Raw genomic sequence first — 22,417 nt, 5'->3', positions numbered from 1 at the left:
CATGATATTAAAATTAATTTATAATTAAATATTAAAGTTGACTTAGGTTGACTTGATTTGACTTTTGAATTGACTTTTTCGGTTGACTTTTACTTTTGACTTTCAGTTGACTTTCTAAATAAAGAAACTTTCAGAAAATAGAAACTTACTATAAAAAGAAACTTTCCTAAAATAGAATATTTCTAAAAATGAAAACTTACTAAAAATAGAAAGAATACGAAATACTTTTACTTAATCAAGTATATTGTCACATACTGTTAAAGCCACTTCAAGCACTAGGACTATCATACAATGACCTGGCATAAGTTAGATATATTCTGACATATCTTATTATTTAAGTTGGAGTCTAGATCACTCTTGATCTTCTTTATTCGTGTACTTGTTATGTCTTCAGTGCACTTTAAGGTGAACTTCATAGCCCACTTTTTACTATTTCATAACTACTTTATAACTTTGGGCTGAGACACATGCTTACTTTTAAAAGCTTTACACTTTAGACACAAGTACTCAAATTACTTTGTTATGCCATGTTTCTACATGCTAAATCCCTACCATAATATCGTCAATTGCTAGGTTAACAGCAAGCTTAATTATGGTGAGTAGGCCTATTGAGAGTAACGTCCCCGTCTATTTGACCGTTGGTCTTTGGATACATAATAATGATTAAACTATACGAATAAACAAAGTGTCATGGGATAAACTTGTTTAGTCTCGATATTATATAACTCGGCATACTTTTTAAATTGATATTTCTATATCAATTTGCTTTAACTAAATCTTGTGGTCTAAAAACTTATTGGTTATTATTTATAAACCTATTTCACTCAACATTGTGTTGACCTTTTTAAGCATGTTTTGTTTCAGGTGACTAGCTAATATTGCTACCTTGTTGATGATTGATTTGCTGCCTACATGGAGTCTATCATTTATCATTTTATCTTTATTTAAACATTTTCATTTACATTCTATTTATGATGTAAAACAATATTTATTTTTCGTTGCAATACAATTAATGTTTTTATAAAACGTCCAAGTTAGAATCTTTCTCATTTATTACAACTTGTGTTATGATATGAATGGTCACATTTACCCCTGGTCCATTTTGGGGGTGTGACAATACCTTCATTTAAATACTAAAACTTATCATTAAACTATTTATTTATACAAACTTGTGGTTTCATGGGTCGTTTCACTACTATTTTAATATCTACAATATCATATAAATTTCTAAAAGGATGATGTCATAAATAAGGATTATCCTAGTTTAAAAAATTTAAAAATAAAGAAAAAATTTCTAAGCCTCTCATGATGAGGTCATTAAAATAATTTATTATATTTAATAAAAATAGTAATATGTTCAATATTTGAAGCATTATGTACAACCTTATGGTAAAAGACCTTCATGACCATATATATAATATTTGAATCATTATGTACAACTTTATGATAAATCATCCACATGACCATATGTACAAACTTGACAACAAATTGTACAATATTTTTACAAAACAAGCCATGAACGCATCTACAAACTTTGAAGCATATTGTACAACCTTCATATAATAATTATATTTTATTTTCTTTAAAAAAAATTAAAGAGACATATACTAATAATTATTATTAAAAATATAAATATTCAATTTTATAGCAAACTTTATTATTATTATTATATTATTATTATTATTATTATTATTATTATTATTATTATTATTATTATTTAAATATGAGTTCTTTTTACGGCATTAATTACGTTACATATGTATACGAAATACATGTCTCAATAAAATGTTGTAATGTAAACTTTTATGACAAGGAAAATATAATTGCGATGAAAATTGGAAGAAGGTCGTGTAAGAATAAATGTAGTTCATTTATTTTGACCAAGTTAAGTATATCAATATATTTATAAAAACAACGACAAATTTCTTAGTCAGACTATGTGATTTCACGAGTTATTGAACTAACTGCTTCGTTTAAATTAATTTGTGGTTTCACGGTCATTTTATTTTATGAATTAAATGAGAAAGGTATGCCGCGTTATTTTACAAATTATGACCGTTAACTCGACGGACTAGCGTTACTTTACCGCTATCTACATCTATATCTATATACCTATATATATACGCAGCTTCATTCCCTCGCTCTGTATCACCAATTTCCATTCTGTTCTTCCAAAATTTAGGGTTTTCGCGATTTTAGGGTTTTTTAGTTGAAGAATTGAATTCATCCGATATTAAGAAATTTTGGGGGAAATCGAGTGAATGATGTTTGCTGTTTGAGTTTAGGGTTCTTCAACTGTCATGTGATATTAAGAAGGCGCTTTTTGAATTTAGTACGATTTTTCAATTTTGTTGATGAAATAATGTTAAATTTCATGAATAGTCACATCTATGTATCGTTTTATTGATTGAATCCTTTGAAGTTAGGGTTTTCTGGGTAAAATAAATTTGAATTATTCGAAGTTAGGGTTTTCTGGAAAAATTGATTGAATAATAATCTATTTATGTAACTACTAGGTCCACGCAGAAGATGAACAATGGCGGAGCCAGGAATTAGCGTTAAGGGTGGCTTAATTTTTACGTTTAATTACAATAACACTAGAAACACTCAATTCCGTATGTACAAGTTTACATATCAATAACAACATATATATTTTTATTCAAGTTACTTTCAAACTAAGTTTTACCCTAGAAACACTTATATACAAGTTTACATACCAAGAACAACATATACAAGTTTACAATCATTTGTAATAGCTAACACTCGGACTCGAATACATGATTTTTCATATTATTATTTTCATCTCAAGTTGTACACTTATATTTTTGTACATATTTACACTATTACGGTATATAATTGTACTACTAACCATTAAAAATATATTATTCTCTACCAAAACACTTACATAGATTGATTACTAAAAAATGGAAGTTTACAACTATATTGAGATGTTGAAAATATTGTTGACTTTCACAAAGAAATTATATTTACTTAAATATATTAATTGACACAATATCATTTATAAAGGACTAAAATGAAATGTTAAACATAAGCTGAGGGGTAGAAATTAGGAAACTCATAAAAATCGTCCCCTCCCCCAATTCATCTAAAATCCACCTGCAAGTTAGTAACCATAAACCCTAACTTATACGGAGTATTTAATAGTCTACAACTTAAAAATTCTCCATTAAAATACAGATTCGATGTCAAATATACGACTGCAGTTGGGGGAGGCGAAGCACCCCTACGCCCCCCTACTAGCTCCGCCCCTGAAGATGAAGGCTCTAAACGTCTGACAGTAATGCTACTGGTGAAAAGAACTCGTGCATGAAGCATCTATCTGTTGGGTGACGCTTTCAAGAACTACAGTATATTTTTTACATTGTGGTTATACTCTTTCTTTATGTTTTTTTTTTCCTCTTAAATAATAATAATAGTTCAATTCAATATATATATATAATATATATATTTATATATATATATATATATATATATATATATATATATATATATATATATATAATATAATATAATATTTCAGGTGGGATCTGCTTCGGCAGTCAACTCTTCTGCCTCATCCTTTGGTTGGGCATGCCTTAACAACACCATTTCCCACAATACAATACAGTTGTGTATTTCTTCAACATACAGTTGCTCTTATAGTGAATCTGTGGAAGTAAGAAGTTGTTTTTGATTTCTGTATTTCTTCTTGATCATGTTGTTTTTAATTTTTGACATGATGCATACATATTATTAGGGCGCCCGAGATTGATATATCAGAACTCTAGAGTCTCTCTCTTCTCAGCATGATCAAACTAAAAGGCAGAAGAACAAGGGGATACAAAATCAAAATCACGGACAGCTGTATCTAATAAACCTGAAATAGTGCAACTGGTATATTATTCTGTTCATTCATTATATTCACTCTCAACATTGTTATTATTTATTAAACTATCACTGAACGAGTTGATTGGTATGGTCAAAGATTTATAATTTGTTTAGGTGTTTACAAGTTCTCTGATAGTGCTTAGATTATGTATCTTGACAGGGATCATGTTCTTACTTTGTTGGAAGACTCATCAATGGATCCACATCAAGTGTCATATAGTTTTGTCCGACAAATGAGAGGAGGAGATGGAGACAATTATTAAGGTCTAAATAAATGCCAGAAGAAAGCTTGATACTGTGTCTGATGTGAGTTAAGACCTTATAATCTAATTGCTGCCTACTAGAAATTAATGTTTGGTGCTGTAAAAAAATCTGTTTTTCTTTTTCTGGCCAGGGTTACAAAGGAGAGAAGGCAAATGTGACCAGGTATCCGATACATTTCCTGTTTCTGTGTCATTATGACATGGTTGTTAGTTCTTTTGGACTTACATAAAATATATTCGGTTTTGTTTTAGGATCAGTTGTTGGGTTCAGGTTGGATAGCCTCTTGAAACTTGTCGACACGCGTGCAAAGAACAATAGAATTACTCTCATGCATTATCTTTGTAAGGTATCTATTTCTTTACCTTTAAATTAGGAAAAATATAATATCAGTCTTTAGTTTTCGTTTTAAGTATGTTATTATTGTCATACGTCATCAATGTATCACATGAATATGTGTGCCACTTTTGTGTTCTTGATGACAAACTACCAGAAGTTCTTGATTTTTCCAAGGATTTAAGCATTTTAGAACACCCGGAGTTCTATTTCATCACATCGGAATTTTTACCTAGAGGCATTGCAATGGATGAGTATGACATCTCTCACATAGATGATATATGTAGTTGTTGTTTATGCTCTTTGGATACATGTATATATATATTCTCTACAAATTCGGAATATGCATTGTTCTTGGATTAGTATGGCTAAATGGGAGGGGCTTGTAACAGATAAAGTGAGTCCGGGTCAAAATGTGTAGATCGTAACCTAATCAGCTCAAAACTGGTTAGGTTGGGTCGTGTAACCCACAGACTTGTTTATCGATTCATGAGCTATTTAAAAATCATTAATGTGCAAAGTTTGATCATAGAAACTGTATTTTTTAAGAAATATATAATTACAACTACGAATGCCCAAGGTATGATATAAACAATCATTTCGTCATCATGGGAGAGAGGGACTCGTTCCGCTACCCTTGGCTGTTCTAAAAAATAATTACTTGATTTCAAAATGCAATTTGGTGATCTCCGTATATATGAATTACTTTGTGCTTGCTCGACCCCGTTTTCCTTTTGTTAAACTGATAGGGTATGTAGCTCAACTGACTCGTGAAACTCAAAATGGTAACCCAAAGCGACCCATTTATAAATGAAGTGAAAGGGCCTCCTCTGCTTGGCATACGTCTTGAACAATTTATTCAATATAGTTTGTTTTCCTGTCTTCATTGGATATATGGAATTTTACGCATTCTCCATCAACTTTACTTTTGAATTCTTCCTCCTGCTCTTTTACAACTGCTATGATGTTCTCTTTTTGAATCAAGCAACAGAAATTTTAAGGTCCAGATAGAAATTTTAAGGTCCAACTTTTTTTCTATACCATGTACATTTTAGATTATAACTACCAGGTGCTATGTTTTTCAGGGAACTTCATCTACTGCACTGTTAAAGAGTCTGAGCATGCGGGTACAAGTATACTCTACTTATGAATCTCATTCGTATTTTGTAAAACGTTCTTTCAATAGACAAATTTGTGTTGATTCCACTAGATCTCGTCACTTCGGATAACCGATGGGGTTACGTCTGAGTCCATGCCTAAAGCTTCTAAAACTACATGTAAGTTTTTAGTTTGATCTTTCACCACTTTATGTTTTTCCATGCTATATATTAAAACGAAGCATAGTTTTATTAACAATAATAATGATGTAATAGTTACTAGTGATGAACAAGATGAGAAAGCAAGGTCCAATATAATTCAACGGAAAGGGGGGTTTATAGTTTCTCTGAGAATGTTGAACCTGACAAGGTAAGTGTTTTCGCCTTTTTCTTTACCATGTACATTTTAGATTGTAACTACCAGGTGCTATTTTTTTCAGGGAACTTCATCTACTGCACTGTTAAAGAGTCCGAGCATGCGGGTATAAGTATACCCTAATTATGAATCTTATTCGTATTTTGTAAAACGTTCTTTCAATAGACAAATTTGTGTTGATTTCACTCGATCTCGTCACTTCGGATAACCGATGGGGTTACGTCTGAGTCCATGCCTAAAGCTTCTAAAACTACATGTAAGTTTTTAGTTTGATCTTTCACCACTTTATGTTTTTCCATGCTATATATTAAAACGAAGCATAGTTTTATTAACAATAATAATGATGTAATAGTTACTAGTGATGAACAAGATGAGAAAGCAAGGTCCAATATAATTCAACAGAAAGGGGGGCTTATAGTTTCTCTGAGAATGTTGAACCTGACAAGGTAAGTGTTTTCGCCTTTTTCTTTACCATGTACATTTTAGATTGTAACTACCAGGTGCTATTTTTTTCAGGGAACTTCATCTACTGCACTGTTAAAGAGTCCGAGCATGCGGGTATAAGTATACCCTAATTATGAATCTTATTCGTATTTTGTAAAACGTTCTTTCAATAGACAAATTTGTGTTGATTTCACTCGATCTCGTCACTTCGGATAACCGATGGGGTTACGTCTGAGTCCATGCCTAAAGCTTCTAAAACTACATGTAAGTTTTTAGTTTGATCTTTCACCACTTTATGTTTTTCCATGCTATATATTAAAACGAAGCATAGTTTTATTAACAATAATAATGATGTAATAGTTACTAGTGATGAACAAGATGAGAAAGCAAGGTCCAATATAATTCAACGGAAAGGGGGGCTTATAGTTTCTCTGAGAATGTTGAACCTGACAAGGTAAGTGTTTTCGCCTTTTTCTTTACCATGTACATTTTAGATTGTAACTACCAGGTGCTATTTTTTTCAGGGAACTTCATCTACTGCACTGTTAAAGAGTCCGAGCATGCGGGTATAAGTATACCCTACTTATGAATCTTATTCATATTTTGTGAAAAGTTCTTTCAATAGACAAATTTGTGTTGATTTTCCCTTGGCACATTATCGTAAGCTCATTTTTGTTATTAATGAATTTCAAATAAGTAACAGAAACAACAACTAGATGCTTGCTTGTTAAAATCCCAAAACCCAAGGAGTGTTGATTATCAACCTGTGTTTTTTTTTAGCCTTTCAGAATACAAGAAGATTTTCCCGTATTATTATTATTTTTTTATCGTAGAAATTTATAATCATACGTGTTTAACTAATTACTTTAAGAAATACTCGAAACTATGGACAATAAGTGCTTTGTGTCAGCTCGACTTGGGTACCTGGACGATCTCAACTGATATCACAGACATATTTCAGTATTAACCGACCCACCCTGTTGCCGGATGGACTTTTTCTTTTTCATCAGTTCAAGATTATTGCAATATAATGTCCTTACTTTTGTTAGTCAGAAAGACCTTAATGCAAGTAGATCCCATTGACAGGAATGGTGGTTGCTGCCTTGTTTTCAGAATTTACGGTCAAGATCCTTTTGTCACTAGTGATAGAACTACTAAACTTCTGTTTTTCAACTCCAAAGACGAACAAAACTATTCGATACTACAAGCAGGTAAGATTTTTAGCTTTAATATACTTTATCATACGCCATTGGAAAATTTTAATCTTTTCTTTACACCTTATTATATGTTGCAGGCTGAATGTGAACTGGTTAAAATTGATATTAATTGCCACGTTCAAGGTGACATTGTGCTGGAGTGTATTAACTTTCAAGATGATTTGTCTTGTGAAAAGATGATGTATCGTGCCATGTTCAAACACAACATTTATAAGGTTGAATATCGTGATACTTAATTGTGAACTGGCTAAGGATCCGTTTCTTGGGGACTTCAGGGCTGAGGTAGCTTTCATATATATGTCTTAAAATGAATGTCTAGTCGTCTACATTTCTATTATAGTTTATTCCAAAAAGATGTCCGTTCATATTACAAGTTAGAGTAATACAAGATGCACACATATGTACACGTTAATTTGTATTATTTCTGTAAGTGGATGTAGCCAACATTTTTGGATGTAGCTTCTTTTCTTCGATTTGGCTGGTTTGGATGTGGAGGGTCTCCCTATAGAAGCATTTTCAAAGGTTCAACAACTGTTTAACAGTGTTGATTGGCTAGATCCTAAAAGTGATGCATCGCACTAAATGTTCTCAACCAAATAGTCGGTCAACAGTGCGTTGTTGAAGCTAGCAATCAAGATAAAGACAGCCTCATATTATTATCATTAGTAATAAAACGAAAGCACAACTCAGATATGGCTAAGGAGAAACCTTCATGTTCTGATGTTAGTAGGCAAAGTTAATTAGAAGTTGTTGAATTAGTAGCTCATAATAGAATGGGCTTGAAGTCTTGCACACAAATTTAATTTATATGCTGTACTTCTTGCTGCAGATTGATCACAGAAGGGCATATAACCGTGAGATCATACTTTCGAAGGTCAAAATATCACTGAACGAGTTGATGGTATGGTCAAGGAGGATTTATAATTTGTTTAGGTGTCTAAAGGTTTTCTGATAGTGCTTAGATTATATATCTTGACAGGGATCATGTTGTTTACTTTGGAAGACTCAACAATGGATGCTGATCAATTAAGTGGACAACCTCATAAAGCTGTCCGACAAATGAGAGGAGATGTAGACAATTAAGGTATAAATGTCAGAAGAAAGCTTGATATTGTGTGTGATGTTTGGTGATGTTATAATGTTTCTACATCTTTTAAAATACCTGTAAAAAATTTGTTTTTCTTTTTCTGGTCAGGGTTACAAAGGAAACTGGGCAAATGTGAACAGGTATCCGATGCACTTCCTGTTTCCGTTTCTTTATGATAATGAAATGATTCGGGACAAGTTTGCTTCAAATAAGTCCATAATTCAACTTAAATTTGGAATATGCATTGCTCTTGCATTAGTATGGCTAAATGGGGAGGGCTGATAACAGATAAAGTGAGTCTAGGGTCAAAATGTGTAGATTGTAACATCAGCTCATTAGGTTAGGTTGTGCAACCCACAGACTTATTTTTCGATTCATGAGGTATTTAAAATCATTAATGTTCAAAGTTCGACAATAGAAACTGTATTTTTTAAGAAATATAATTACAACAACGAAAGCCCAAGGTAAGATATAAACAATCATTTCTTCATCATGGGAGAGGAACTCGTTCCGCTACCCTTGGCTGTTCTAAAAAATAATTACTTGCTCTCCATCCTTAGCATCTCCACCCGAGCCCGTTAAATCAAGAAAGCTGAAACCTTTGCACTGTTTCAGGAAGCTTGTGGGCTGAGACAGTAACTAATAGTGATGAACAAGATGAGAAAGCAAGGTCCAATATATTTCATCAGAAAGGGTGTTTCAAAGTAAGTTTTTCGATTTTTATCGTTACCGTGTACACTTTAGTATGTAACTACCAGGCACAATTTTTTTTTGTTGTTTTTAAGGAACTTCATATTCTAAAGAGTCCGAGCATGCGGGGGTATGAGTAATTCGAACTACGTATTAATCTTCTGGTATTTTGAAGTTGTATGTTGAAATATTCAGTTTGCAAAATATTCTTTAAATTGACTAATTTGAGCTTATTTGCCCCTAACATAATATTTTATCTGCTTTTGTTATTAATAAATCCAAATAAGTAACAGAAACAACAACTAGATGCTTTCTTGTTATATCGAGCTTTAACATTTTAATCTAAACAAGTAGACTGGCTGTTACTTGGTTTGCATTCTCTGATTTGGAAATACTTGTTTTTAGAACCCCAAAGCCCAAGGGGTCTGTCTTGGTTATCAACCTGTATTCTTTTTATCGTATAAGAACGCAAGAAGATTTTCATGTTACAGAATGGCATTTTAATTTTAGAAATTTGTAATCTGTAGGTAACGATGGAACATCCTATTGCTCCTCATCTTTCTCAAGGGGATGCTACATCCATGCCCAAACGACCCATTACCCACCCATAGTTCTGCAGACAAGCAATCTTTAAAGGGTACGTGTCAGTTAAATATGTATATGCTGTCAATCTCTAATTATCGTGAAAAAAAGTGTTTACTTAAAGTGTTTACAAGTAAGTTTCATGTTACATAATGGCATTTCAAGTTCCAAGAAGCAACTTTCATCTATTGACACTACAGGTTGGAATATCTTTCTTTTTATCTCTATTATAAGGAGAAAATATCACGAGTGGTCCTTGTGGTTTGTATCAAAAATCACCGGTGATCGCTGTACTCTTTTTTTGTCAAGGCTGGTCCCTGTGATTTGCATTTGAATCAATGAAGACTTGAAAGATAAGATGCACATCAGCTTGAAAAACGTGAGGGCATTATATATACTTTGTATCCGAAACTGAATAGAAACCTCTGAAATCTTTTTACACACTAATTACTTTCAAAGAAGTAATGCCCTCCTCTACTTGGCATACATCTTGAGCAATTTATTCAATATAGTTTGGATATATGGAATTTTACGCATTCTCCATCGACTTTACTTTTGAATTCTCTGCCCCTTCCTCCTGCTCTTTTACAACTGTTATGATGTTCTCTTTTTGAATCAACCAACAGAAATTTTAAGGTCCAGATAGAAATTCATTGGATTTATCCTCTGTTACACACTGTAGGTAATCACTTATGAGTTAGTTGAATTTTTACATGCGTTGTTGCTTACTATTTTAAAATGCTAAGACATTTATATAGATAGAGGACTAGATCCATCGGTACACAAACGTTATGGTTTTTTTGGAGGCACTGATGAAAATGTAGTTTACTTCACCCATTGTCATGTTCTCCTAAAATTTTCATTTCAGCTGCAAGTTGCAAGGTCAGATTCCACTCGATCTCAGTCACTTCGGATAACAGATGGGGTTACGTCCGAGTCCATGCCTAAAGCTTCTATAACTACATGTAAGTTTTTAGTTTGATCTTTCACCACTTTATGTTTTTCCATGCTATATATTAAAGCATAGTTTTATTAACAATAATAGTGATGTAACAGTTACTAGTGATGAAAAAGATGAGAAAGCAAGGTCCAATATAATTCAACGGAAAGGGAGTTTTGAAGTTTCTCTAAGAATGTTGAACCTGACAAGGTAAGTTTTGATGAAAAAAATAATTACTTGATTTCAAAATGCAATTAGATGATATCCGTATATTTGAATTACTTTCTGCTTGCTCGACCCGTTTTCTTTTTTTTAAACTGAGAGTGTAGCCCAAATGACTCGTGAAAGACAAAATGGTAACCCAAAGCAACGCATTTACAACTGAAGTGAAAGGGCCTCCTCTGCTTGGCATATATCTTGAGCAACTTATTCAATATAGTTTGGTTTCTTGTCTTTATTGGATATACGGACTTATTCATTTATAATTGTTTTTTATTGAGGCACTGATGAAAATGTAGTTTACTTCACCATTGTCATGTTCTCCTAATAACTTGTATCAGCTGCAAGTTGCAAGGTCAGATTCCAATGGAACTCAGTCACTTCAGATAACAGATGGGGTTACGTCTGACTCCATGGCTAAAGCTTCTAAAACAACATGTAAGTTTTTAGTTTGATCTTTCACCACTTCATGTTTTTCCACGCTATATCAAAGCGAAGCATAGTTCTATTAATAATAATAATTATGTAACAGTAGCTAGTGTGATGAACAAGATGAGAAAGCAAGGTCCTATATAACTCAACAGAAAGGGCATTTTAAAGTTTCTCTGAGACTGCTGAACCTATGAAGGTAAGTTTTTTTTTCGCTTTTTTCCTTTACCATGTACTTTTTAGATTGTAACTACCAGATGCTATTTTTTTCAGGGAACTTCATCTACTGCACTGCTAAAGAGTCTGGGCATGCGGCTATAAGTATACCCTACTTATGAATCTTATTGGTATTTCGTATTTGTAATTGAAAGGTACATTGCAAAGCATTCTTTAAATAGACAATTTTGTGTCAGTTTTCCCTTAGCATATTACGAGTATCATACGTTTTTTGTTATTATTGATAAACTCGAATAAGTAACGGAAACGACAATTAGATGCTTGCTTGTTATATTGAGATTTTAACATGTTCTGCCAATCCAAATACACGTTTTCAAAACCCCAAATCCTAAGGAGTGTTGATTATCAACCTGTGTTTTTTTAGCCTATCAGAACACAAGAAGATTTTCCCTTATTTTTTTTTTAATCGTAGAAATTTATAATCATATGTGTTAACTAATTTCTTTAAAAGGTACTCGAAATTATGGACAGTAAGTGCTTTGGGCCATCTCGACTTGGGTACCTGGCCGATCTCAACTGATATCACAGACATATTTCACTATTAGCCAACCCACCCGTTTTGCCACCTCTATAGTAACCATGAAGGAAAGCTCAGTTGAAGCCTGAAAGCAGAAGAAATTAGTATTGTAGAATCGAAATGTGTTATTGCTTTCTCATTAAATGAGGGGCCGGATGGCATCTTGATGTTGCCCTCTTTTTAGATGGACTTTTGCTTTTTCGTTAGTTCAAGATTATTGCAATATGAATTGATGTTCTTACTTTTGTTAGTCAGAAAGACCTTCATACAAGTAGATTGATGTTGAAATACCGCCATGATGTATTTACGATAATTGTTTCATGTGTGCTATGCTATCTGTAGGTAATGATGGAACATCCTATTGCTTCTCATCTATCTCAAGGTGATGCTACATCCATACTGCAGAATCAAACGACCCATTACCCTCAAATTTTTATGTATATGCTGTAAATCTCTAATTATTGTGCAAAAAACTGTTTAAGTTTCATGTTACAGAATGACATGTCAAGTTCCAAGTAGCAACTTTTATCTAGTGACACTACAGGTTGGAATATCGTCTTTAATATTATTGTATTTTGCTTCGTCAAGGTTTACAAAATTTCTACTTCAGCCAGCAACAGCATCGATATAGAGTGCCCGGCAACCAACATCACTAGACTAGAACAATCAAAGGTATGTATCTCGTCCAATCGAAATTCATAAATTAATGGCTAGATTCTCATATTGGTATAAAAAGCATTTAGTCGGCTGGTTAAACGATATTATTAGTGCTCTAAATGGTCTGGTATTGTTTCACACCTACATTTTATTCTTAAATAACTACCTTATAGCATCTGATTACAATTATTACAATAGTTATAATAGTAACATACCAATATGATTCACCAAAGGGCCTTTGGCCTAGTGGTATCGAGGAGCACATCTGATCTTGAGGTCATTCGAGTCATGTTTAGGACATCATTCGTGTAAAATTATGTAGGGTGCGTGAGTTTTCCGTTCTAAAAAAACATACCAATATGATTTATTTTAAACGATACCATTTTGGAAGCTGTATGGATCTGAATGGTCTCGACATGTTGACTTATTTTACCAATATCATATACATCAGAGATAGACCACCCTTTCATATACACCTTTCTATAACGTTCCATCTTTTGTATGTAGACTCTTAAATGCCCAGGAGGAGCTCCAGAAATACAAAGCTGGAAATGCCCAGGTCAGAGTTTTGTGTATCATTACCTCTGTCCTTATATGAGTGTGTTGATTTTGGCTGTCTTATTTGTTTGGGTAAAATCGTTAAGTTTAGCTAAAACAAGAAACGGGGTAATATCAATCAATTAAGACATGGTATGAAAGCTGCCCAAAGCGTATTTATCTTTATAACAACCACCTGACTATAGCCTTTTAAAAAAAAAAGGAAAAAAACAACCTGGCTATAATGCTCCGTTTGTATTTACTACTGATATATTGATTATTTAGTTTTTGTTGTCATTTTCAATGTGTTAACTACAAGAGATAAACAGAACAAAATGGGACAAAAGTTGTGTCAGCCCCGCAGTTCATCCCCTTACTCTGTATCATCAATTTTTTTCTTCCAAAATTTAGGATTTTCGCGATTCTATGGTTTTTCAGTTGAATAATTGAATTCATCCGATCACATTTTTTTGGGAAAAATTGAGTGAATGCTGTTCGAGTTTATGGTTACTTTAATGTTAAAGTCAATTGTGATATTGGGAAGGACCCTTGGAAAAGATTTTTCAATTTCCTGCTGCTAATCTTGATGAAATAATAAAGTTGGATTTCTCAAATAGTCTCTTCCATGTATCGTTTTATTGATTGGCTGATTGACTCCTTCGAAGTTAGGGTTTTTTGGAAATTAAATTTTAATCCATCGAAAATAACTTTCTTGAATGCTGTTCAAGTTTATGATTATTCTTAATGTCAAAGCTCTTTCTTAATGTAATGACTAAATTGTTTGTCGAGGTATGCAGGGTTGACTTTTGTTTTAGTTGTATTTTGTCAATATCAACTTTCATCTTTCCCCACTCATGCGGTGACTAGAATGTGTTTTGTTTTTATGTGTGTGTGTTAGTTAATTGCTGGTTAGTAATTTTTGTTTTCTGCAACTTGTCTCCAGAATGAATATAAAAGAGGTATTAGCTGCTGGAACTCCGACCTTGAAAATCTGAAAGCCCAGGCTTCGTTGGTATGATAATAGCAATGACATTACCATTTTGTAAATAAACAAAACTAATAACCATTGTAATTATTCACAATGGTTTTCAAAATTCGTGTTATTCACATTGGTTTCTTAAATTCATAAAAGTGATTTAATAGATTTTAGTATCTTAGTATATCTTATAATATTACTTATCTTCTATTTTCAGGTATGGGCTGGTGTGATTCTCAGTTGTCGAGGTGATCACCCTTTAAATGCAAGTTACAACCCCCAACACGGCGTCTAAGTACGATCAAAACTAGCCTAGGTCTTCATAGTAAGTTTATTTTTGATATCTTGAGGTGGTCTTCATTAGTCATGTTTTTTTTAAGTTTAAGTTATAATTTTCTGCTTTGTGCATACCTTACGGATTATGCCGAGCCTATGTGGGTGTGCTATTGGCTTCTCAATTTTAATGGTTCATCGGGTCATTCTTGTAATTGTTAATCTTTCTTGCCTCAATTCGGACCCTCTCACCAATATGACAAAGCTTTCCCGTCCGAGGTTTGAAGTCAACCCGAAACATCTCTTGAGGCTTCACATGTAATTAACTTATATTCCTAAGTATCGACTAAGCCATGTTATAAAGTTTTAAAATATGTTGGTCTAACTAATTCCATTATTTTTTTAATGTTACTTCTTCCCTTCTATCTTGCAGCTATGGGATGTTGTGATTCTCAGTAGGTGAGGTGATTACCCTCTGCAAGTTACAAAATGTTAATGGCTATGTGTTCCAGGTACCTTTTTATACTCAGATATGGGTTCAGTTCTCTTGGTGTTAAGCATGATGTCATTCCTTTATGTACGTACACTGTGTTAAGCATGATTTCATTGCTTTATGTAACATATTGCTTCTGAAATTGTGTTGGTATTTGTGTAATAAGTGACACTTTTCTTGGTATAAATATAGTGTTTTATGTTGGTTAATTAGGCTGTAAAGTTTTTCTATGTCCAATGAGTGAACTTCCAAATATTTACCCTTATGGATCATGCTGAGCCTCTGTTGGTGTGCTAAGTTTCTGGTATGTATCCTGAGAAATTGTGCAGTACGTCCTCGACCTCAAATAAGCCAATGTACTCGCCTAACTCACATAAGTTTATTTTTGTTAAGGTTGTACTTTTGTTATGTAATTCACACCGTAAGCTAATCATTTACCATAGATGAATTTCATAGGTGTTTGATAGAGGTGGACTTGTTCTGTATGTGATTTTCTTATTGTGTTGTTATTCACTAAATATATAGGGTGGTTGGGAAAATGATGAATCCGTTGAGGAGGAAGCTGCACGTGAAGCGGTGGAAGAGGCTGGAGTTCGAGGGGATTTAATGGTGAGTTTGCTGTGTTGCTTTTTTTTTTTTCCTTCGAATTTTTATATGCTGTTTGTTGTGTTTCTATGCTATACCATTCACTTGTGATTTCTATGTAAGGATATTAGGACCCAAAACAACGCAAGTGATTCAACAAGATCACTCACCGATAGTAATTCTACAAGATTACTAACCCACTTAATGAACGAAAGATTATAAATGCAAGAAATGTAAATCGACACAAGAGATAACGTGGTTATATGCAATCGTTGTGATTGCTTTAGTCCACGGCCAACTAGAGAATATTATTGATAATTTTTCTTGGTGTGTTTACAATGAGTTACAAGAGAGTCTATTTATAGAATGGTTTAAGGAGTAAGCTAAAACAATTCCTTGAAGTTTCATGTGAGTTTCCTGACAGCTTCATGGAAGCTACATGTGAGTTTCCTCACAACTTCGTGGAAGCTACATGTGAGTTTCCTAACAACTTTGTAGAAGCTTCGTGTGAGTTTCCTAGAATCTTCCCTCTAATTGTTTAAAGTTCTCCATATCTCCAACAATCTCCCACTTGGAGACTTTGAACAAACCCAACCTTCGTCAACCCAAAAATATCAACGATCTAACCAAGAACGTTAAACCACCATTATACCACCAAACTCCATTTGGGACACGCACACTCAACACATACTTCGGATGAGCAGACTTTCGATACAAAGTCTTCAACACTACTTGTTAGAAATGAAATATCAACTCTCTAATTCCCTAGTCGACGTCTTCTCTCATCAAGTCATGAGAAGACCGGTTGAGGCAACGCAAAACCTCAACTTCTCCGTCGTAACCACCTTAGTAAACCTGTCAGCAGGATTCTTCGTACCAAGGACTTTTGCCAATGCTAAAGTACCATCATTTATATGTTGTCGAATAAAATGATACCTTAACTTAATGTGTTTCGTACGACTATGAAACACCGGATTCTTCCCAAGATGTATTGCACTTTGATTATCACAATACAAGACACAATAGTCCTGTCTTTTACCCAACTCACCTAAGAAGTTCTTCAACCAAACAAGCTCTTTAGAAGCTTCTGCAATAGCCATATATTCGGCCTCGGTGGTTGACAAAGCAACACTCTTTTGTAGTCGAGACATCCAACTAACCGCCGTCTTTCCTATTGTGAAAACATAACCCGTAGTGCTTTTTCCCGAATCGTCACATCCACCCAAATTAGCATCCGCATAACCTCTAAGTATGACATTGCTTTTAGAGAAGCACAATCCCATATTAGAAGTACCTTTCAAATAACGAAGTAACCATTTAACCACTTCCCAATGCTCTTTCCCCGGATTAGACATATAACGACTTACAACTCTCACTGCGTGAGCAATATCGGGTCTTGTACAAACCATGGCATACATAATACTACCCACGGCCGATGCATATGGAACCTTTTCCATATCCGTTTTGTCTTTTACCGTCTTTGGTGATTGACTTTTTGATAACTTAATCGTGCTACCCAAAGGCATAGAACGAGCCTTTGAATTCTCCATATTAAACCTCTCTACTACTTTCTCAATATATTTGGATTGAGACAAGTATAGAGTACCTTTCACACGATCACGCACAATACTCATGCCAAGTATTTGCCTAGCACCACCAAGATCTTTCATCTCGAATTCACGGGAAAGTAATCCCTTCAACTTGTTAATTTCGGACATGTTGGAATCTGCAAGTAACATGTCATCAACATACAACAATAAGATTATATAAGAAGACTTGAGTTTCTTCAAGTAGCAACAGTGATCCGCTTCACATCTTAAGAAACCAATCTTCTTCATAAAATCATCAAACTTCAAGTACCATTGCCGAGGTGCTTGCTTCAATCCATACAAACTTTTCTTTAGCTTACAAACCCACTTCTCTTTACCCTTTACCTCAAAGCCCTCGGGTTGCCTCATGTAGATCTCTTCAACAAGATCACCATGCAAGAATGCGGTCTTCACATCTATTTGCTCTAGATGTAAGTCTTCGGATGCAACCATAGAAAGTACCAAACGGATAGTAGTCATTTTAACTACTGATGAAAATATCTCTTTGTGGTCAACCCCTTCCTTTTGTTGAAAGCCTTTGACTACCAAACGAGCCTTGTACATTTTCTTGCCATCCAACTCATTCTTGATTCGATACACCCATTTACTTTGCAACGCCCTTTTATCATGAGGTAATTTCACTAGTGACCAAGTTTTATTCTTCTCAAGTGATCCCATCTCTTCTTTCATGGCAAGCTCCCATTGTATGGATTCTTTTGTCTTCCTTGCCTCAAAGTAACTTTCGAGTTCACCATTCTCGGTATAGAGCAAGTAGTTTGCTGATGGAAAATACCTAGGATTAGGTTTGGGCACTCTAGTCGAGCGTCTTAGTGTAGGAGTAACCGGAATGGTTGGACCGGTTTCATTTGTATCCTCCTCATCACCAGAACTCGCACTATGTTCGGAATCATCACCGCTTTTCGAATCATTTCCATCATTAGCATTTTCTGACGCCTCACCGTTAATTGGTAATTCATTGTTACCCGTACTCCCACTAGAACCTGCAAGATCTTCAATAGAAACATCGTCAAAAGTAACATGACCCGGTTTAGGACTCCCCGTTTCCGGTTTACCATAAACCGAATCTTCATCAAAGGTAACATCACGAGAACGAATCACTTTTCTAGCCTCGTTATCCCAACAACGATAGCCCATTTCATCCGACCCGTAACCTATGAAAGTACACTTCTTTGACTTAGCTTTAAGCTTGTCTCTATCCGCATCTTTGGTCTTCACATAAGCATTACACCCAAAGATCCTAAGGTGATTATAACTCGCCTTCTTACCATGCCACTCTTCCTCGGGAATTCGGAAACCCAACGGTGTTGAGGGTCCCCTATTTATCAAATAAGCCGCCGTATTAACCGCATCCGCCCAAAACATCTTAGGCAAACCGGCATGTAGTCTCATACTCTTAGCCCTTTCATTTAACGTACGATTCATACGTTCAGCGACCTCATTATGTTGCGGTGTCTCCGGTACCGTTTTCAACATTCTAATATCGAGCTTTGCACAATGGTCTTTAAACTCAAGACTACCATATTCCCCTCCATTATCCGACTTCAAGCACTTGACCTTCAAGTTAGTCTCATTTTCTACCATAGCTTTCCACTTCACAAATGTATTAAATACATCAGATTTAGCTTTAAGAAAATAAACCCATACCTTTCGAGTGGAGTCGTCAATGAAGGTGACATAATAACGAGAACCTCCATGTGATTCTACATTCGTTGGACCAAATACATCCGTATGAACAAGCTCCAATTTCTCCAACTTAGGAGCATTCCCCGATTTCCCAAAAGTCACCTTCTTTTGCTTCCCATATACACATGGTTCGCAAAACTCAAGTTCTACCTTTTTCAAATCTGGAATTCTCCCACTCGAAACAAGCATCTTCATACCCTTCTCACTCATATGCCCGAGTCTTCGGTGCCATAGAGTTGATTCGGACTCAACATTAACCGTAACAACCACCGTGTCTTCATCAAACACTTCAACCATATAAAGAGTTCCCCTTTTATGTCCACGAGCCACGACACAACTACCCTTAAACACCTTCCATTGGCGGTTTTCAAAAGTAACCGCGTTACCTTCATCATCTAATTGACCAACCGAAATAAGTTTCCTTTTTAATTTAGGAATGTACCTTACGTTTTTCAAGGTCCAATTAGAGCCAAGAGTAGTCTTCAATACAACATCTCCAATGCCCTCTATATTGAGTTGTTTGTCGTCCGCTAATCTCACCTTGCCTTGATATGAACGAAAATTTTTCATCATGCTTTTGACATGAGTAGCATGAAACGAAGCTCCCGAATCCAAAATCCAAGACTCCATAGAATTTTCAACACTACATAAAAGTGCATCATCACTTTCTTCCGCGGTCAAGTTCACACCTTTCGCCGGACCATTTTTACAATTCCTTTGAAAGTGCCCTTTTTGATTGCAACCCCAACAAACAGCTTCACTTCTATCTTTCGATGGATACCTCTTCTTAGACTTCTTTCTACCCTTCTTCTCACCGCGATCAAATTTCCTACCACGGTTGTCGGTACTTAACAAAGAACCGGCTGTCGATTCCCCCGAGTTTCTCCTACGAGTATCTTCACCAAGAATCAAATCCCTTATTCCTTGAAACGCTAGCTTAGTAGTTCCCGTAGAGCTACTAACTGCGGTAACCGTACCTGACCAACTCGATATGTTGTTGTTGAACTCGTTGATATGATCCGTTGCACTCGTACCTTCCTTCATCTTCGTATTGAACAATTGTCGCATGAGAAAAACCTTATTAGAAGCGGTAGGTTTCTCATACATGTTAGAGAGTGCTTTCAAGCAAGCAAACGTCGTCTTCTCATTCACAACGTTGTATGCAACGTTCTTAGCAAGTGAAAGACGAATCGCACCTAAAGCTTGACGATCCAAAAGCGTCCAATCGGCATCGTTCATGCTTTCAGGCTTGGTCTCTAACAAGGGTTGATGTAGCTTCTTTTGATACAAGTAATTTTCAATTTGCATCTTCCAAAAGCCAAAGTCTCTCCCATCGAATCGGTCGATTCTAAACTTTCCGTCTTCCGCCATCGTTCCCTTAACGAAACCTTGTGCTCTGATACCAGTTGTAAGGATATTTGGACCCAAAACAACGCAAGTGATTCAACAAGATCACGCACCGATAGTAATTCTATAAGATTACTAACCCACTTAATGAACGAAAGATTATAAATGCAAGAAATGTAAATCGACACAAGAGATAACGTGGTTATATGCAATCGTTGTGATTGCTTTAGTCCACGGCCAACTAGAGAATATTATTGATAATTTTTCTTGGTGTGTTTACAATGAGTTACAAGAAAGTCTATTTATAGAATGGTTTAAGGAGTAAGCTATAAAACAATTCCTTGAAATTTCATGTGATTTTCCTGACAGCTTCATGGAAGCTACATGTGAGTTTCCTGACAGCTTCGTGGAAGCTACATGTGAATTTCCTCACAACTTCGTGGAAGCTACATGTGAGTTTCCTAACAACTTTGTAGAAGCTTCGTATGAGTTTCCTAGAATCTTCCCTCTAATTGTTTAAAGTTCTCCATATCTCCAACATTCTATGCTTTTGTAACCAAATAGACAAGTGATACTAGACAAGTTTTTTATACTGTTTATACATGTACACCCTTGATTTTCACACAACTATTCAAGTCTGGTATAGGTATGATATTAGTCATGATAGAAGTATATATTAGATGAGATTGATGTAAGAGGCTTATGAGATGAAGCTAATAAGTATAAATACGTGTTGTTAAAAAATAGGGTAGAAAAAGTAGTCAAAATAGGTGGAGGAAGTAAGCATTAAACTAAATATAATTAGTCGGCTTTTTTTATTGACATGAAATAATAATAATAATAAAATGATTTGGGTGGAATGAGAGGTACATAAGGACATCAGAAGAATATGGAAGCCGCCCTTTTATATACGTCTTTCTGTACCTGCTACTTAACATGGATTGTATTATAACGTTCTATCTTCTGTATTTAGGCTCTCTTTATATGCACAGAAGGAGCTCCAGAAATACAATGCTGGAAATGCATTTCCAGGTCTTACTAAAGTTCCATCATTAGTTATAAAGGTGTCAATTTTGATCCTTTAACTTATGAGTGGGTCGATTTGGGTTGTTTGGGTAAATCATTAAGAGGGTGTTTGGGGTTGCGATGAGAAGAAGATTTTTTAATTATCACGTTTATAAATCGTAAAATGCCAGATAATAGTGTTTGGCGATTAAATATTAACTATCAATTAATTGCAATACTTATGGCCCTAAACGCAGTTTTCAAGAAGCAGCATAGCTCATACTGTTGCAAAACGCATTTTCACTTTTCATACCTTTTACCATCATTTTCCTTATATAAACCTCATTCCCCATTTAGTCAAAGGCAAAACAAGTGGAGCAATTTATTTTATTCACAAATAATTGTCATTTCAATAATATTCAACTAATGTATATAAAACGTATACTATTAATTTTAAAATTTTGGGCCCAAAATTTTTTAGGCCCTGTTCGGTTGAACACTCTGCACATGTACCGAAGACGCCCCTGAGTTACGTAAACTTACGTCAAGTTACGTAAACTAACGTCAAGTTACGTAAACTTACGTCAAGTTATGTCTAGTTACGTAAACTTATGTCAAGTTACGTGAAGTTAAGTAAAGTTACGTCAAGCTGCGTAAACTTACGTCAAGCTACGTAAAGCTATGTCAACTTACGTAAACTTACGTCAAGTTATGTAAACTTACGTCACCTCAAGTTACTTAAACTTACGTCATGTTACGTAAACTTACGTCAAGTTACGTAAACTCGCGTCAAGTTACGTCCAGTTACATAAACTTATGTCAAGTTATGCCAAGTAAAGTTACGCCAAGTTGCGTAAATTTACGTCAAGTTACGTAATCTTACGTAAAGCTACGTCAACTTACGTAAACTTACGTCAAGTAATGTAAACTT

General features: G+C 34.7%; 1 protein-coding gene across 25 annotated transcripts; it reads left to right on the top strand.

The window, feature by feature from the left end:
- Nucleotides 1–3,270: 3,270 nt before the first annotated feature.
- On the top strand, nt 3,271–21,597 carry LOC139839852 (formin-like protein 18). 25 transcript variants are annotated; one of them, XM_071830042.1, is made up of 35 exons: nt 3,271–3,347; nt 3,542–3,676; nt 3,758–3,894; nt 4,049–4,194; nt 4,283–4,314; nt 4,404–4,498; nt 5,571–5,612; nt 5,696–5,762; nt 5,859–5,952; nt 6,023–6,214; nt 6,311–6,404; nt 6,475–6,666; nt 6,763–6,856; nt 6,927–6,968; nt 7,476–7,613; nt 7,697–7,901; nt 8,079–8,341; nt 8,449–8,520; nt 8,599–8,703; nt 8,815–8,846; nt 9,322–9,410; nt 9,924–10,033; nt 10,179–10,379; nt 10,861–10,943; nt 11,035–11,575; nt 11,670–11,765; nt 11,840–11,937; nt 12,663–12,702; nt 12,909–12,992; nt 13,485–13,536; nt 14,458–14,526; nt 14,708–15,081; nt 15,197–15,275; nt 15,782–15,865; nt 21,455–21,591. In XM_071830042.1, exons 14-16 carry the CDS (start codon nt 6,963–6,965, stop codon nt 7,853–7,855), a joined length of 303 nt encoding a protein of 100 aa, XP_071686143.1. In that variant the 5' UTR covers nt 3,271–3,347; nt 3,542–3,676; nt 3,758–3,894; nt 4,049–4,194; nt 4,283–4,314; nt 4,404–4,498; nt 5,571–5,612; nt 5,696–5,762; nt 5,859–5,952; nt 6,023–6,214; nt 6,311–6,404; nt 6,475–6,666; nt 6,763–6,856; nt 6,927–6,962; the 3' UTR covers nt 7,856–7,901; nt 8,079–8,341; nt 8,449–8,520; nt 8,599–8,703; nt 8,815–8,846; nt 9,322–9,410; nt 9,924–10,033; nt 10,179–10,379; nt 10,861–10,943; nt 11,035–11,575; nt 11,670–11,765; nt 11,840–11,937; nt 12,663–12,702; nt 12,909–12,992; nt 13,485–13,536; nt 14,458–14,526; nt 14,708–15,081; nt 15,197–15,275; nt 15,782–15,865; nt 21,455–21,591. The 25 variants fall into 25 exon arrangements, with proteins under 25 accessions (XP_071686143.1, XP_071686140.1, XP_071686137.1 ...); XM_071830039.1 differs by having other exon boundaries at nt 10,847–10,943; XM_071830036.1 differs by having other exon boundaries at nt 10,179–10,656; nt 10,847–10,943.
- The last annotated feature ends 820 nt before the right edge of the window (nt 21,598–22,417 follow it).

The sequence above is a fragment of the Rutidosis leptorrhynchoides genome, chromosome 4 (assembly GCF_046630445.1).
Source record: "Rutidosis leptorrhynchoides isolate AG116_Rl617_1_P2 chromosome 4, CSIRO_AGI_Rlap_v1, whole genome shotgun sequence".
Classification (NCBI taxonomy): Eukaryota; Viridiplantae; Streptophyta; class Magnoliopsida; order Asterales; family Asteraceae; genus Rutidosis; species Rutidosis leptorrhynchoides.
This window is presented reverse-complemented; position numbering and strand designations above follow the sequence as displayed.

Coding starts and splice junctions, on each gene's coding strand:
- LOC139839852 (XM_071830044.1), top strand. Junction 7,614..7,696: donor CTATTCGATACTACAAGCAG/GTAAGATTTTTA, acceptor TATATGTTGCAG/GCTGAATGTGAACTGGTTAA.